Here is a 15,991-nt window from a genome sequence, read left to right as displayed (position 1 = left end):
ACGCCGACCTGTACTCTAGGCACTTAACTGCTATGATCTAAACAATGATTGGCTGCCAATTGGAGGCAGAACTGCATTGGCTCATAGGGTAGAACCTGAACAATAGGTATCACATTACACAATCGAATCTTCTTTATTTTCTTTCAAGTCTCTATATACTACGTAAATCCCCTGGTTCCCCCGTCTGGCCTTCATCCCCCTAACAATAATAACCGGCGTAATTGTCGACATCAGAACCCCCAAAACAACTCCCGCCTGCGTCCCAAACACAGCCGCCACCCCGTCCCGCGCAATCCACGCAGGATGGAAATACCCGGCGCTGAACCCGCTCGCTGTGCACACAACGGTCGCCTGCTTTGGGTATTCCTCGGGCACGTAGGTTGTTATGGATCTACATAGCATCAGTCGCACACCACATCAGCCCTAACCCAGCCCAAGGCGAGGGAGGAAAAGGAGCAGCATACAGTACTAGGAATCATCCCCACAACGACCATGCCCCAGCCAAAAGGGAGCTTGATCCAGTGTTTTCCCGTAATGCAGGGTCAGTCTCTAGGTTAGCAGGCTGCATCCCTTGGTGGTGATTGCCGGCCAGAGGCCGTGCAGCCGGGACTCGGGGATCCAGTGTGCTTTGCGTGTGTAATGGATCCAGATATTGAAGTAGTAGCCAAATATTTAGCCTGGATGTTTGGGTTTTGTGTTAGCATGGGATTTCTGGGGCGTGTGCTGGGTGAGTAAATGGGAAAGGAGGGGGTAGTTAGGGCTAGGTGGGAATGGGTTAAGGATGCATGCGTACCAACCAGGCCACTGGTGATAGGCGCCCACCGCAATGACGCAGATGCAACGGTGTCGAATATATAGGGTGGCTGCGCGATGAATGTAGATACCTTGACCGTCATTCCTGTCCAATTCAACAGTTAGCCACGAACAGGTTTATCCCCTGCTCGAGCTAAAACCAAGTGTACACCTACCTTGGCCAGCAAAAGTTCACCATAGTCACAACTCCTGTCAACAGTTATGGGAGCTTGAGAATATATACCAGCAACGTCTTCGTCCAGAGTGTTATCATCCTTAAGACGGGCAGGTCATGGCTCTTGTTCCCGAAGATAGCCTGCAGCCTGGTATTACGTTGGCACTCGCGGCCTGGTGCGAAGTAGGTCCCGTGCCCGAAGGGAAATATGAAGATTGTCGAGAGACCGTATAGCACTGTGAGAATGCCAAAGGAGAGCACCCAATCGCTGCCGGCCCCAATATACCCTGCTATTGCAGGACCGAGGAAGGGGCCTATGAGGAAGGTTGTGCTCCTGTTCATGGCATCCACTACGTTAGAGAGCTGCTTAGATAGAGGGTAGATAAGACGACAAACTAGATGTTTATCATGTGTGACCAGTCCGCACCAGGCGTCGGCGTAGTATCAACATGGCTGAGAGAGACATACCCTCAGGATCGTACATATCATGGATGATTGGCAATCCCACAACCTGAGGCACGGTATCAAATAAGCCTCGCAAGCATCGAAATGCCGTAAAGGCATCGTATATGGTTGAAAGTGCAGCACCGAGCACCATGAACGTGGTTATGATTTGTGGCCAGAGCCAGACAGGCAGTCTGCATTTGTAAGGATGCGTCCATGGAGAGGAAACAAGCAAGAATGTACCGTCCAAAGGCCTCGATCAATGGGATGGTCATGAGGCCTCCAACGCCCTGCAGGAACATCCCGTAGTTCATGCTCGTTGCCGACTTGTCGACGCTGTTGGACCATTCCGCTGGCTGGGGGACGATCAGCGTTGAGCTTGTGGCTCAGAGGCCTTTTCTTGCATTTTCGTTGGCGAGATAATAGGTATCTACCCCCTCCGTTGACTCAATCATGGTGGCATTGAATGGGGGAGGCATTATGGGAGTGTATAAACTGGGCTCAGATGGCCTGATGGGACACGGGAGGAACAGAACGGGGAGATTCAAGATGACGCTGCACCATGAGCTCGAGCTCTTGCCAATTCAAGCGATACTCTCTCATGCCTGGTCCAGATTGGCACTGACGAGACGAGTTGGCTGCAGGAGGCCGCGCGGTAATTGCTCTAGCGAGACACTAACCATGCCGGAGGACAGGGATATTTATTACAGTTGTCCCGCTTCTTCTCTTCTACCACACATCATGTCTGCAGTGACACCAGCTACCGGGGCCCTCCTGGTCAAGACCCTTACTTCTGTACTCTGTCACCAAATATGTTCAAGCGACGGGTCTCATCCATCTAGCTAGCCAGCCGCCCTAGGCTTCGTCCCAATTGCCGCCCACTTCCACCTGTTCAAGATCCTGGCCGATAATCAGAAACCGGCTACAGCGGAGGATGTCCTACAGGCGTACGAGGCTACATATGGCGATAAGGATGTCGATGGGAGGCCTGTCCCCTGTACGTGATCCTTTCTAGCTTCATTTCCACGATCTAACTGACGTTGTCGAGCCGGACAGCCACGATCCTGATACGTATGCCCACTCTGAACAGCTCGCTAGATGTCCCAGTACTAATTGTAAGCGAGCAGAGGACACTCTCTATGCCATGAGCGGCTTAGGCCTAGTCGATCTCGCCGGAGAAGATCTATACAGCGCAAACGCCCTCACCCGCCATCTAGCCGAGTCTCCATCTGCCGTCCATGGTGCAGTCCACTTGTACGTTACGTCTACCGTATACACAGTACGGCTGATACCAACCCAATAGCACAGCACAACCGAAGCCCTCCTCGCCGGAGCATTCCTGATGCCCAAGCTCAAAGCCACAAATTTCGCCTACTCATTCCAGGAATGCCAGACCCCAATGCAATACGCTTACGAGATGATGGGAAAGGCCGAGTACGCAAACTAACATACTTACTCGATCATGGCTGCCGAAGGCCGAATGGATAGCTTTAAGACCTTCATGGTGGGCAAATCCTTCAAGCCGCGGAATACACCGGACCGGTTACAAGCCCTAAGTTATGATCTCTCAACTGTCGTAGCAGAAGCCGGACCCAGCACATCCACCAAAATGGTCGATATTGGTGGCGGACGCGGTGAGATGCTTCTTGGAATCAGCGAGGCGTTTCCGCAGTTCTCAGCGGCCGATTTAATCGTGCAAGAGTTCAACAACGATCTCGGAGGGGATATAACCGGCGTCACGTTGATGAGCTGGAACTATAAAGGTGGAAATAGTCCGCAGCCTGTACAGGGTGCTCTCGTCTATCATCTGGCTCATATCCTGCATAATCTGTCGGACCTGGAGGCTGTAAGGCGGAGCTGGCGGGCTTGGGGATTACGTTTGAGGCGTATCCTGAATTGGGAGAAGGAGTCGTGGAGTTTAAGGTGGTTGACAGCCCTAATTAGATGTAAGCTTGACATACACATTGCTGTATACTTGTCTAGTCTAGTCGTCTATCTAGTCTACCAAGTTACAACCACAGACGCCCACTGTACGTTCTGATCATAACATCACCATACCGTACCTCATAAGCCCCAAACTGAAACCCAGGGCAATCATATAACCAATCCAACAAGTAACCTAACTTATCCCTAAAACCCCCACTGCCGAATCCAATTCCCCATCAAATGCTCGTCAACCCCCTTCAAACGTGCCATAGTCCCACTCGCCGCCTGCGCTTTGTCCGTACTAATATCAGCCGCCAACGTCTCACCAGACGTCAAGCCCCGGAAGAACGGGAGGAGCTTGAGAGCCGGCTTATCCGTGATATCATCGTCGGTGGGGTTCTTGATCTTCTCGAGCTCATTCAACCAGATTGCAAGTGGAGTTGGTGTCACGGGGACTGGGCTTGATGCGGACAGGGACGACTGGATTGAGGGGAGGAGAGAGCTCCAAGGTGTTTTTGTGGGGTTTGTGAGGTGGAAGAAGGCTGTGTCTGTGGTTGCGTCTGCTGCGGAGCGAGATTGAGAGTGGGTGGTGTGTAGACGGGTTATCAGGATTTCGAGGATTATTGTTGCTAGGGTGTCCTATATATCAGTTAATACCTGGCATATATGCACGCAACCAGTAGTGTTGTGGAATATCAGGGTTAGGGAGGCATACAACAGGAATCCAATCAACGGTCATACCCCCCAACGAATCCGGTACAGTGCCGAGGCCCTTACTCGTCTTCAGCAGGATAGGTACCCACTCGCTCGGATTCCACAGACCAGCTGTCGTCGTCGGGCCAGCGATCTGCCCAACGCGCAGGATGCTAGTCGGAACACCAGCCCGTCTCGATGCCTTAAGGCAGATCCGCTCGCCGGCATGCTTAGACTCGCCGTAGCCTTGCTCGAGGACGACATCCGGCGTTTCCATGGCGTTTTCGGGAACAGATGTGTCCGTGCCCGTGGGCTTCCAATTGCCTATTGTGCTGACAGACGACACGAATGCGAGATGTGCAGTATGTTGACTACGAATGCTGAAATCGATGAAGTGCCGCACGCCGCGGATTTGGCTTTCGAAGGACTCGACGGGGTGGTTGAAGTTCACTGTCCAGCCGTTGTGGATGATGAGGGTTACGGTTTCGAGGAGGGTCTTGTATTTGCTCTCATCCAGGCCCAGATTCCGTTCGCCGAGGGAGGCTGTGAGGAACTCGACTCTTTTTGTGTTTGTTAGAGGCGTAGTGTCGAGGGCTTTCTCGGTGAAGGAGGTGGTTTGTTTGGCTTGCGCTGTGTCAGAGCGGTTGAGGCAGTAGATTTTGGAGATGCTGCTGTCTTGCAAGAGGGTGCTGAGTAGGTATGTTCCCAGCGAGCCAGTTGAGCCGGTTAGGATGACTGTTTGTGTTGAAGGAGGGGTTTGCTCCTTGGTTGGAGCTTGCGGGAGGTCATTTGTGTATTTGGTGATCAGGTTGGTGATTCGCTCTGTTCGGGAAATGGCCGTTACATCGTTGCTGGTGCCGTCGAGAATCGATAGGATGAACGCTGCTAGCTGGTCGATACTAGGATGGGCGTAGATCTGCTGCTGTGTGATGTTGGTGGAATGAGCCGTGCTTAAGGCTTGTGCAAGCTGCACGGTCTGCAATGAATCCAAGCCCGCCGCATAAAAGTCCTCTACGTCCGTGATGCCGGGCCTATCGAGGAGAGTTGTGATTTTAACGCGGACCCATTGCGTGATGTTGGGTAGGTCGACGGTCGACGGGAGACTGTCGGTATCATCCTCCGCTGCAGCGGCATAGATGGCATCAATTTCCTCCGCATAGTCGTTGTTTACCAGCCGGCGCTGGGTCGTACCCTTTGGAGTCAGCTTGAACGGTTTATCTTGAGACGCAAGCTTGATATAGCTGCGCATGACGCGGCCATATCTGGGCACTGTCTCATTCGCCCGTTGGATAGTTGGCCAAACGTTGTCGATGTATTCTTTTTCGTCAGTGACATTGGCCTTGGGCCAGTTTGGCTCTATAAGCAACGCCGATTGGAACCTCTTTTCGCCAACAAGCACTGCCCTCGCCACGGACGGATGGCCCTCCACCATCTTCTCCAGCGTAACGGGGTTAAGTTTCTCACCGTTGCTGAGGACAATCACATCGTCGAGTCGGCCACGGTATGCCCAGCAGTTTGGATTCGTGGGGTGTTGGACGAATAGATCCTTCGTGTGGTATTCCGTGAGGTCGGGGAAGGTGTGGAAGATGCCCTGGAAGGCCTTTGTATTCTCCCCTCGGCGGATAACTAGTTCGTGCTGGCCGTCGCTTACGTGTTGCATCTCGATCCCGAAAGCAGGGCTCCATTCAAAGTAGTTCCAGTCCTCTTCGTTCTCGGGAGCGAGGGAACTGATCATTCCTATCTCGCTGGAGCCGATGACCGTGCGGAGTGTCGTATACTTTCGGATCCGGTCGCCAGTCTCTGTTCCCAGCGGTGCACCGCCGAGGCAGACAAATTCCACAGATCTTAGAGCGTCCAGCCCAGCATTAGAATGACTCATATCTTCCAGTATCGACGGTGGGACCATAGCGATGTTCGGCTTCGTAGCTCGAATAGTATCGGATAGCATCTGGACAGAAAGAGGCCCGTCAGGGGCCGCGACATAAGGGATTCCGTGGAAGATAGATGAGAACGGTCCGATGAAGCCCATTAGATGGAAATTGGGCGTAAGAGAGAGTAAAAGTGCCCCTGAACCAACAGCATAGCCATTGTACAAAGCGTGCTTCCTTCCCTTTGGGATAATATGCGGTGCGTGATCCCAGGTCGCTAGGAAGCCGTGTGTGAGGGGCACTGGCTTTGGCATGCCCGTCGTGCCGGAGCTGTGGATGATAAATGCGACTTTGTCTTCCAGTGCCGAGTATGACGCTGTGAATGGGTAGTTTTTGGAGGTTGAGCTCAACAGGTCTGTTGTGGATGGAGCTTTGAGGTAGACCAACTCCGGACGAAATGCTTTGATCTCCATGGTCCGGCGCTGAGTTTCAAGTGTGAACAACATGGTACGACAATTTGTTGCGTTGAGAACATGCTGATAGGCTTCGTCTGACAGACGAGTTGACGGAAGGAAAGGCGTGTGGCCTGTCTTCGAGCAGGAGAGGACAAAGATATAGTAGCGAATGTCATTGGCTCCCATGTATGCAATGGTCTCCTTTCCCTGCTCAGCCTTACCCACATGCTCGTCAATCCACCAGGCCAGGGCGTCCACTGCATGAGCCAGATCTGTGAAAGTCACATTGCGGAATCCGTCTGATACTGCTGGTCCTTTGGGGATGATGCCAAAGAGTCTGTCTGGCGATGAGTGTGCGGCTTCATCCACCAGACGAGGAAGGAGGCGCTTTCCCACTGGCGATGCCATGATGAGTGCAGAGTACAAGAGTCCAGTAAGTTACTCCTGAACCTGAGAAGGATTTTTGGGCATTGCATAGTTAAATACTGGTTCATCATGACGATCCGCAGCTCGACCCACTACAGATCGGCAAGATCGGATGGTTCTTTTACCAGGTTTTAGTCCGATGATGGAGGATTTGTCGGAGACTCGGGGCTTGATACCGTGAGGAGGCAATACACTGGGTCATCTTGACTCGCAGCGCTCGCTTCTGTTCGGGGGTCCCGAATCGTTGCCGGCTGAGAATCAGCTCTGAGGATCTGAGACGCTCCATTCTGCCCACACCTCTCTTGACAATGCCGAGCATAGCCGAAAACTGTCATAGTGCATATGTATATGTTAGATACGTCAGTAGCACCTTGAAGCCCCTCAAGATCTGATTATGGTGGACGGAGACTTCCCCTTGGTTGCTAGCTGAGGTGCTCATTCCTTACCCACCGATATATATATCTGGAGCTGGTTTATGCTTGTAACCAGCGTTACGCATAAATAGAAAGGGCAAAACTGAATAAAACGACACTCTTAAACAAAGAGTAACCACTGTTAGTAATCAACGACAGAATGAGAATAATGTTGACCCCTGTTACTACCTAACTTACTATGGCTGTGGCTTGATAGGGCACGATCCTAGTGCGGCGTGGTGGGGAATGACGTGGTGAATTCAGCTCCCATCCCTCGCTCCAGGAACATCCTGGAAGAGACTGACAAGCGAAGCGGCATACCCCTTCAGTCCTCTGTTCTAGTTAGCTAACTGCATATCTCTCACTTTTCGTCCTCTTTCTTCCGGACTTTGCTCTTCGACGTGCGAAGTCCCAGCAGGAAGAATCTGCCCCTCCTACCCCGCTCCGAAACACCACAATGTCCCGACACCGTGTCAAGGCCGTGAGCTACGATGACGACGATTACGACGATTACGATGACGGATACGACTCCGAAGACCCAGAAGAGCGTGAGCTTCTCGAGCAATGTACTCGTGCGGTGCAGGGTCAATTGGCTATCGGCGATCCGCCTGTGAGTGCAACTCGCGACGAGGTTCAGGAGGCGCTGTGGCATTACTACAACGACGTTGACAAGTCGGTGAACTACCTGCGGGGTATGTATTTATACGGCTATGCCTCTTCGGAGACTGGTTAATGGATTCAACAGGCAAAAAGACGAAGGAGGCCGAAAAGAAGGCCGCTCCGGCAAAGGCCAAAGTCAGCGCAGGTAAGCGACTCCGATTTTTTGTATGTGTTTGTGGCTGGGCTCGGGTCTGCAAACTGGCGTGTCGGTTTAAATGTGGCAAGAGTAAGTATGTAATGCTTTAATCTGTATTCAAGCGACTCGACTGACTTTGTTTAAGCTTGAATGTGTTCTAACAGGCTCCCTAGTGCTAGCATATCCCATACCTCCTACTTCTCACTTCTCTGCGGCCGAGTTCTTTCGCGACTCTCCCTGGCTCAATGTACCTTCGCATCGAAAGGCGGAGATTCTCATTGAACCACTGTATCCTCGACTCGGACTTCTAGGTGGAGCGCCGGAGGACGGTGGAGGGAAGGTGTCTAAACTAGCTGCTCTGGCAGCTGCACGGAAAAAGAAAGAGGGCGACAAGGCCCCAGCACCTATGGCGGGGAATGATACCCAGACTGCAAGCGAATCCAAAGGCGCACCTCTGTCGCTTCGAGAGAGGCTAGCGAGTAAAAACGTTAAGCAAGAGAGCTCGCCTTCGCTACAGAGTTTGAAGCGACCATCGCCGCCGCAGAAGAAGTCGCCTGAATCACAGCCAACCATTCCAGCAGCTATTGGCTTGGAGGATGCCGTGAAGGACGTTCAAATCAAAGATAAACAACTACAGGTTGAGGAGAAAGAAGAGCAACCTGCTATCAATATACGTGCTCCGCCTTCAACCTTTGCCGCCACCATAGTTGGAGATGACACACGCCCAAAGATGACTGAGCCCAGCCACCTGTTCACGAACACTCTGGATTTGATAAAAATCTACGGTCAAGATCTCGCTGAACCATTTGACTTTGCAGGACCCAGCCCGGACGACGTCGTTTTGAACGCCCAGAGCTCCGCTAAAGGTTTGGCTATTCGGCGAAACATATGAACCGCCCTAATGAACTGCAGGCTTCAAGTCGAAACAATCTGCCGCGAAGCCACAAGGGGACAAGAAAGCGGCGGGTTTGGCCGGTGATATGAGTAACCTCAGCGTCACCGAAAAGGTCAACGTAAAGAGCAAAAACCTGGATGTGCTTTCCGAATACAAGAAGGCCAAGCAGAAGAATGCCATGAACTTTGTGGTTATCGGTCAGTTACAACCACATTACGCGAGTTGTTCAGCCTACTGATAAACCAAGGCCACGTTGATGCTGGAAAGAGTACTCTCATGGGACGCCTACTGGCGGATTTGAAAGCAATTGACCAGCGGACACTCGACAAATATAGAAGGGAGGCAGAGAAGATAGGGAAAGGGTCCTTTGCCCTGGCGTGGGTGTTGGATCAAGGCTCTGAGGAGAGGGCGAGGGGTGTGACCATCGACATTGCGACAAGCAAGTTCGAAACTGAGAAGACTGTCTTTACCATTGTGGACTCTCCAGGTCACAGAGATTTCGTTCCGAACATGATCGCAGGTGCTAGTCAGGCTGATTTTGCCGTGCTTGTTATCGATTCCAGCATAGGGAACTACGAGTCGGGACTGAAGGGTCAGACCAAGGAGCATGCTTTGCTCGTCCGCAGTATGGGCGTTCAAAGGATCATTGTCGCTGTGAACAAAATGGACACAGTACAGTGGGACTTTGGACGGTTCGAGGAGATCGAACAACAGGTTTCAGCATTCCTGATTACTGCTGGGTTCCAGGCGAAAAACATCTCATTTGTGCCCTGCTCTGGAGTCAACGGCGACAACATCACCAGACGAAGCGAGGACCCAAACGTGTCTTGGTACACTGGACGTACCCTCGTAGAAGAGCTCGAAAATAGCGAACCGTATTCCCACGCCGTCGACAAGCCCTTACGGATGACAATCGGCGACGTGTTCCGAGGCAGCATACAAAACCCACTGTCGATATCCGGCCGAATTGATGCAGGCAGTCTACAAATAGGTGACCATATCCTCACTATGCCGAGTGCGGAAACTGCGACAATTCGAAGCCTAGAGGTCGACGGAGAACCTAGTGACTGGGCTGTTGCTGGTCAAAATGTTGTCCTGAACCTCGCCAACATCGACCCGATTCATCTTCGTTCTGGCGATGTTGTATGCCCTGCAACAGCCCCGATTGCCAACATTACCTCATTTACTTGCAAGGTCCTTGCATTTGACCATCTTCTCCCCAGTGCGGTGGACATCCATCGAGGGCGTCTGCACGTTCCTGGCCGAATTGGAAAGTTGGTTGCAACATTGGATAAGGGATCTGGCAACGTCTTGAAGAAGAAGCCGAAGATCGTTCAGCCAGGAAGTGTGGCGCGGATTGTTGTAGAGTTAGACCAGGCGGTACCGCTAGAGGCGCCCACTCGGGTTGTTTTACGAGCTGGTGGTGATACAGTGGCTGCTGGGTTGTTAGAGCAAGAGTAATATAATAGACTATGTGAATAGGTCTATGAATGCACATGACTGAAATTTACAGAGGCATACACCTGGCCTTTCAGGTGATATCTGAAACCTGGATCTTGACACATCCCCTAAAAAAAGCAGTAGCCATGAAGTGCCCTATCTTCACCATTGTTGCCAAGTTCTGGAAAGTAGGGCCCTGCGCTAAGGCCTTTTCGGCCGGCCCCTGCAGGAACTATTCTCCATCAGGCTTGGTGAAAGTTTCTTTGAAGTTCGATCGCCTTCACACCGCCCACAGAACTGTGCAGAATACTGGCGGTGAGTGCTTAGCTGAGTCAGTGAATGAAAAATTAACCAATGAGCGTACGAAAAGTAACTTGTATGGTGAAAAGGCCAGATGGCCGCTGTTCTCTTTGCCTCCCCTCCCTCCGCATAAAAGAGGCCACAGGAGATCTCCAGAGCCCTTTCTCCTTTCTCCTCTCCAACTTCCCTCGACACTTCGACCACTTCCCTTTACTTCTCCCCTTCCGAAATCAATAGGTTGGGCCTGCTTTACTACTTCATCTTCTCTTTTCAACTCTGTATACCTCCTTTGTTTAGAGCAGCTTGGGTTTACACTTTTCCCCTCCGCGCGACTTCGACAGGAGTCTTCGATACTCGAACTCTACACACACACACTCGCTATGGCGCGTCCCTCTGCTGGCCGCGGCGTGGCCAAGCCGTTCGCGACTTGGACCACTATCTTCTACCTCCTCCTTGTCTTCATTGCGCCTCTCGCGTTTTTCGGATCCGCCCACGCCCAGGAAGATGATTCTGTTCAGGAAAGCTATGGCACTGTTATTGGTATTGATTTGGGAACAACTTACTCGTAAGTGGAATCCGCCCAACTGAGGAATGGCTTGAAACTAACTGGAGCAGTTGCGTCGGTGTGATGCAGAACGGAAAAGTCGAAATTCTCGTCAACGACCAAGGAAACCGTATTACTCCCTCCTACGTCGCCTTCACCGATGAGGAACGCCTTGTCGGTGACGCCGCGAAGAACCAGTACGCCGCCAACCCCAAGAGGACCGTCTTCGATATCAAGTGAGTTTTCCCCTGGAAATAAAAACATTGAGTGGAGATTTTAACAGTGGTAGGCGTCTTATTGGTCGCAAGTACGATGAGTCCGAAATCCAGAAGGACATCAAGAACTACCCCTTCAAAGTTGTCAACAAAGATGGAAAGCCCATGGTCCGTGTTGAGGTCAACCAGACCCCCAAGACCCTGAGCCCCGAGGAGGTTTCTGCCATGGTTCTCGGCAAGATGAAGGAGATCGCTGAGGGCTACCTCGGCAAGAAGGTCACCCACGCCGTCGTTACCGTCCCCGCCTACTTCAACGACGCCCAGCGTCAGGCCACCAAGGATGCTGGTACTATTGCCGGCCTCAACGTCCTCCGTGTTGTCAACGAACCCACCGCCGCCGCTATCGCCTATGGTCTGGACAAGGGCAGCGAGGAGCGCCAGGTTATCGTGTACGATCTCGGTGGTGGTACCTTTGATGTCAGTCTTCTGTCCATCGACGACGGCGTTTTCGAGGTCCTGGCGACCGCCGGTGACGTTCACCTTGGTGGTGAGGACTTTGACCACCGTGTTATGGACCACTTCGTCAAGCAGTACAACAAGAAGAACAACGTCGATGTCACCAAGGACCTCAAGGCTATGGGTAAGCTGAAGCGCGAGGTTGAGAAGGCCAAGCGTACTCTGTCTTCCCAGATGTCCACCCGCATTGAAATCGAGGCTTTCCACAACGGCGAGGATTTCTCCGAGACTCTGACCCGCGCCAAGTTCGAGGAGCTTAACATGGACCTCTTCAAGAAGACCCTGAAGCCTGTCGAGCAGGTTCTCAAGGACGCCAAGGTCTCCAAGTCCGAGATTGACGACATTGTCCTGGTTGGTGGTTCCACTCGTATCCCCAAGGTCCAGGCTATGCTTGAGGAGTTCTTCAACGGCAAGAAGGCCAGCAAGGGTATCAACCCCGATGAGGCCGTCGCTTTCGGTGCCGCCGTTCAGGGTGGTGTTCTGTCTGGCGAGGAGGGTACTGAGGGTCTTGTTCTCATGGACGTCAACCCCCTTACTCTCGGTATCGAGACCACCGGTGGTGTCATGACCAAGCTCATCCCCCGCAACACTGTCATCCCTACCCGCAAGTCTCAGATCTTCTCGACTGCCGCGGACAACCAGCCCACTGTTCTCATCCAAGTTTGTAAGTTCTTCATTCTTTTCCTCAAACATTGACCCTTTTCTAACATGTCTACAGTCGAGGGTGAGCGTACTCTTACCAAGGCCAACAACCTTCTCGGCAAGTTCGAACTTACCGGCATCCCTCCCGCTCCCCGTGGTGTTCCCCAGATTGAGGTTTCTTTCGACCTTGACGCCAACGGAATCCTGAAGGTCGGCGCCAGCGACAAGGGCACTGGCAAGGCCGAGTCTATTACCATCACCAACGACAAGGGCCGTCTGACCCAGGAGGAGATTGACCGCATGGTTGCCGAGGCTGAGGAATTCGCCGAGGAGGACCGTGCCATAAAAGCCAAGATCGAGGCCCGTAACGGCTTGGAGAACTACGCCTTCAGCCTCAAGAACCAGGTCAACGATGAGAACGGTCTCGGTGGCCAGCTCGACGAGGACGACAAGCAGACCATCCTGGACGCTGTCAAGGAAGTCAACGACTGGCTCGAGGAGAACGGAGCTTCGGCCACCACCGAGGACTTCGAGGAGCAGAAGGAACAGCTGTCGAACGTGGCCTACCCCATCACCAGCAAGCTGTACGGCTCCGCTCCCCCCACCGAGGAGGACGATGACGACTACAGCCATGACGAATTGTAAAATACCTTAGAGGGTTTCTGGAGTTTGTTTTTTCACTTTCAAGATGTTCGTTTTTCCCGCTTGGCCCTAGAGACCAGCAACCTATCCTTTCTAGAGATAGGATACATGATACCTAAATACATGATTTCAAAACTTCATTTCTTCCCAGTAATTTGTAAACCATTACTTGCCCTGCTCGATAAACTCCCTCACAGTCTCAACAATAACCTGATGATCATCCTCTTGCTTCAACCCACTCACAACAATCACACCCACAACCCCATCAACCCCATTCACCCTAACCGGAAACCCACCCCCATGCACCGCATAGTCATCCGCATTCCTTCCCCCACTCGAACTCCCCAGCCCATACTTCCTGACAAACGCCTCTTCAACACCAACAGTACTCCCCTCCTCAAGCCCCGCAATGATCTTCCGCCGCATCAACCAGCTCGACACCCCCCACCGCTCAACGGTATTCCGTTTCCGGCGCACCCACATGTCGTTGTCCGGCACGGTGCCGGGCTCCGTCGCGCACTGGAAGATGATGTGCGGGGTTCCGGTTGCGCTGTTGGTGCTCCCCAGTGAGATGGAGATTAGGGCTGGTTTGCGCTGGCTGGAGGGGAGGGCGAGGATTCGGGAGCGGAGGGCGAGACCCAGGTTCCAGGCTGTGGTTGAAGTGAAGGTTTTGAAGAGGGTTGAGGGGCTGGATTCTTGCGCTGCGAGGTCGCGGGGCTGCCGGGTTTGCTTGGTGGTTAGTGGGTTGCTTTGGGTTGTAGGGTTGGTTGGTGGAAGCTTACGTCGGTGCTTGCCGAGGGCAGGGTTTTGTCTTCCATTTTGAACGAGTGTGTATGCTCTGGTTTGGAGAGGTAGGCGATTGAGGAGAAAGCTCGAGGATTGGATGGAAAGAAGGTTGTGTGAGTTGGATTGGAGCTTAGTGCTACCTAGAGCTCCTCGGCATAGTGGAGTCTGGTAATGACGTCGTCCGTCCCGGGTTGCATTGCTCAGGTACAGCCAATAGTTTAGCTGCTACTAATTTCCAGCACGATTCTTCCCGTAATGGTGCCCCTTTCCATCTCCTTATACACATGGGGCAGATTTTCCACGGCCGCACCTGGATCTGCGGCTTCACCATCCCCCGCCGGGTCCGCTCCACGGCCTCCATAAGCTCACTGAGCGAGCCTACAACACTCCCACAGATTGGTATGTCAAACTTTGCACTTCCGGGCGGCATTCCAACGCAGTTGAGTGTGCCTCCAGTTCGCAGCATTTCGCATGCATGGGAGAGGGCCTTTGTGCTCCCGGCTGTCACGATGGCGGATTGCGCGCCTAGGCCTGTAACTTCGCGGACGCGCTGGACGGAGTCTGTATTGACGAAGTCGGCAAAATTGGGGACACCGGAACCGAGGACAAAGTCGCGCTTATCGGGGGCGTCGTTGCCGATTACTTGTGCTCCGAGCACTTGGCATACTGGACTGTTGTACAAGGATCGTCAGTTAGGGTTATCCCGCTTTGTAGTGAGAAGCTTACCTGCCAGGTGGCCCAGGCCTCCTCCCGCCTCAACAACGATAAGCCAGTGCCCAGCCCTAATATTTACTCCTAAGACTCCCTGAGAGGGCGTTAGCTGATTGATTGGTGGCTTACTTTGACCAATCGACTCACCTTGTACGCAGTAGTTCCGGCACAGAGCACCGGCGCTGTGACTCTGAGATCGACATCATTGGGAAGAATGGTCAAATAGTCCGTGTCCAGTGCATCGTACTCCTAGAAACTCCCGTCCTCGTGGTGAACATGATTCGTGCCTTTTGGAAAGTATTGTTTCGTCCCAGCCAGACAATACTCGCAGCGTTTGCATACTCGACTGGTGATGCGAATACCGACAAGAGTTCCCAAAGACAGATCTGATCCGCAATCCGCACCGAGCGCTACGATGCGTCCGAACCCTTCATGGCCGCCAATGTGAGGCACTTTGAACTTTGTGGTCAGAATACCGTCAGGGCCCGCGGCTACAGCGTCTTTTGTATGAAGGTCTGCGGAGTATTTTGTAATCCAGCTTCGCTTCTTCGTACAGGTGCGCCTTGGACGAGATATGGCAAAGCTTACCGCTCAAACACACTCCGGTGTGAGGGTTCTTAGTCAAAACCTCGTTATTTCCAGGGGTAGGAACAGGATAGTCATCGGAAACTGAACAGGGCCATCAATTCCACGCACGGGAGCCACTGTCTGCAATTTTGGGATTTCGGTCATTGTATAGTATGACTCTGGGTCTTTCAGGTAGACTTTCACATAATGAGAGCAAGAAAAGAATTCACGTTGTTGAGACCAGTGTGTTTAAGGAGCCCCTCATTGATCGCCCAAGTAGTGTGGTAGGTAGGAGAGAGCGACCCGCCGTTCGATACCGTAACTACCCAGCTCTCAGATCTCCTAGGGTATCGTTACCCACCATATTCTCCAACTTCAATCCGGAAAAGCGTACCGTACGCGGGAACATCACCCAGTTCGAGGACTAATAGCGGACATTGATTCTTCCGAAGCTGGACTTCTGTCTAAACGATCAGTTCATCGACGAGTCACACCACAAGACCTCGGTCTCGACTGCCCCAACATCAGCGTCTTTTTGTTGCTTCCGCGGGGCAATTACGCTCCGCATCATGAACTCGTCACAGTATGGTTGGACCAAAGCTCGCATGGCAGCAAATCTTACAGTCGTTCCGCGCAGACTGCAAATGTTGCTTCAAGGCGGGACCTAGATAGCCTTGAAGAATGTTGAAGAGTCGTGACGGACTTGGAAATCGTCCGTGATTGATGGAAACGCCACCGGGACAAG

The 15,991-nt window shown here is 52.6% G+C and overlaps 6 protein-coding genes across 6 annotated transcripts; 3 read left to right on the top strand and 3 right to left on the bottom strand.

The window, feature by feature from the left end:
- Nucleotides 1-23: 23 nt before the first annotated feature.
- BDW74DRAFT_165777 (putative MFS transporter) lies at nucleotides 24-1,890 on the bottom strand (the record flags this gene model as incomplete). Its single annotated transcript, XM_073726464.1, has 9 exons — nucleotides 24-95; nucleotides 205-366; nucleotides 465-512; nucleotides 798-898; nucleotides 965-968; nucleotides 1,037-1,317; nucleotides 1,436-1,605; nucleotides 1,655-1,789; nucleotides 1,859-1,890. The coding sequence occupies 9 exons, from the start codon at nucleotides 1,888-1,890 to the stop codon at nucleotides 24-26; spliced, it is 1,005 nt and encodes a 334-aa protein (XP_073587891.1).
- A 262-nt stretch (nucleotides 1,891-2,152) lies between these two features.
- BDW74DRAFT_174374 (uncharacterized protein) lies at nucleotides 2,153-3,452 on the top strand (the record flags this gene model as incomplete). Its single annotated transcript, XM_073728019.1, has 6 exons — nucleotides 2,153-2,206; nucleotides 2,258-2,408; nucleotides 2,468-2,482; nucleotides 2,539-2,665; nucleotides 2,720-2,845; nucleotides 2,900-3,452. The coding sequence occupies 6 exons, from the start codon at nucleotides 2,153-2,155 to the stop codon at nucleotides 3,450-3,452; spliced, it is 1,026 nt and encodes a 341-aa protein (XP_073587890.1).
- Nucleotides 3,453-3,464: 12 nt separating this feature from the next.
- BDW74DRAFT_187472 (putative NRPS-like enzyme) lies at nucleotides 3,465-6,761 on the bottom strand (the record flags this gene model as incomplete). Its single annotated transcript, XM_073731493.1, has 2 exons — nucleotides 3,465-3,976; nucleotides 4,053-6,761. The coding sequence occupies 2 exons, from the start codon at nucleotides 6,759-6,761 to the stop codon at nucleotides 3,542-3,544; spliced, it is 3,144 nt and encodes a 1,047-aa protein (XP_073587889.1). The 3' UTR covers nucleotides 3,465-3,541.
- Nucleotides 6,762-7,505: 744 nt separating this feature from the next.
- Nucleotides 7,506-10,395, top strand: BDW74DRAFT_146106 (putative translation elongation factor EF-1 subunit). The gene is made up of 5 exons (XM_073723281.1): nucleotides 7,506-7,884; nucleotides 7,938-7,997; nucleotides 8,162-8,854; nucleotides 8,901-9,080; nucleotides 9,131-10,395. Exons 1-5 carry the CDS (start codon nucleotides 7,650-7,652, stop codon nucleotides 10,342-10,344), a joined length of 2,382 nt encoding a protein of 793 aa, XP_073587888.1. The 5' UTR covers nucleotides 7,506-7,649; the 3' UTR covers nucleotides 10,345-10,395.
- Nucleotides 10,396-11,003: 608 nt separating this feature from the next.
- Nucleotides 11,004-13,185, top strand: bipA (Hsp70 family ATPase KAR2; the record flags this gene model as incomplete). The annotated part of the gene is made up of 4 exons (XM_073726462.1): nucleotides 11,004-11,188; nucleotides 11,239-11,403; nucleotides 11,457-12,562; nucleotides 12,617-13,185. The coding sequence occupies 4 exons, from the start codon at nucleotides 11,004-11,006 to the stop codon at nucleotides 13,183-13,185; spliced, it is 2,025 nt and encodes a 674-aa protein (XP_073587887.1).
- A 75-nt stretch (nucleotides 13,186-13,260) lies between these two features.
- On the bottom strand, nucleotides 13,261-14,084 carry BDW74DRAFT_78198 (DUF967 domain protein). The gene is made up of 2 exons (XM_073733710.1): nucleotides 13,965-14,084; nucleotides 13,261-13,899 (listed from the first exon to the last, which is right to left on the bottom strand). The coding sequence occupies exons 1-2, from the start codon at nucleotides 13,998-14,000 to the stop codon at nucleotides 13,348-13,350; spliced, it is 588 nt and encodes a 195-aa protein (XP_073587886.1). The 5' UTR covers nucleotides 14,001-14,084; the 3' UTR covers nucleotides 13,261-13,347.
- Between the last annotated feature and the right edge of the window lie 1,907 nt (nucleotides 14,085-15,991).

The sequence above is a fragment of the Aspergillus multicolor genome (genome assembly GCF_047715735.1).
Source record: "Aspergillus multicolor strain CBS 133.54 unplaced genomic scaffold BDW74scaffold_3, whole genome shotgun sequence".
NCBI classification, from domain to species: Eukaryota; Fungi; Ascomycota; class Eurotiomycetes; order Eurotiales; family Aspergillaceae; genus Aspergillus; species Aspergillus multicolor.
The sequence above is the reverse complement of the archived record's forward strand: the minus strand, read 5'-3'. Positions and strand labels throughout refer to the sequence as shown.

Excerpts from the sequence above, each read along its gene's own strand:
- BDW74DRAFT_146106 (XM_073723281.1), top strand. The coding sequence starts at position 7,650 with ATGTCCCGACACCGTGTCAAGGCCGTGAGCTACGATGACGACGATTAC. Across the intron at positions 7,885-7,937 it reads GTCGGTGAACTACCTGCGGG|GCAAAAAGACGAAGGAGGCC; the intron begins GTATGTATTTAT and ends TGGATTCAACAG. Across the intron at positions 8,855-8,900 it reads CGCCCAGAGCTCCGCTAAAG|GCTTCAAGTCGAAACAATCT; the intron begins GTTTGGCTATTC and ends AATGAACTGCAG.
- BDW74DRAFT_78198 (XM_073733710.1), bottom strand. The coding sequence starts at position 14,000 with ATGGAAGACAAAACCCTGCCCTCGGCAAGCACCGAC. Across the intron at positions 13,900-13,964 it reads TGCCCTCGGCAAGCACCGAC|CCCCGCGACCTCGCAGCGCA; the intron begins GTAAGCTTCCAC and ends CAAACCCGGCAG.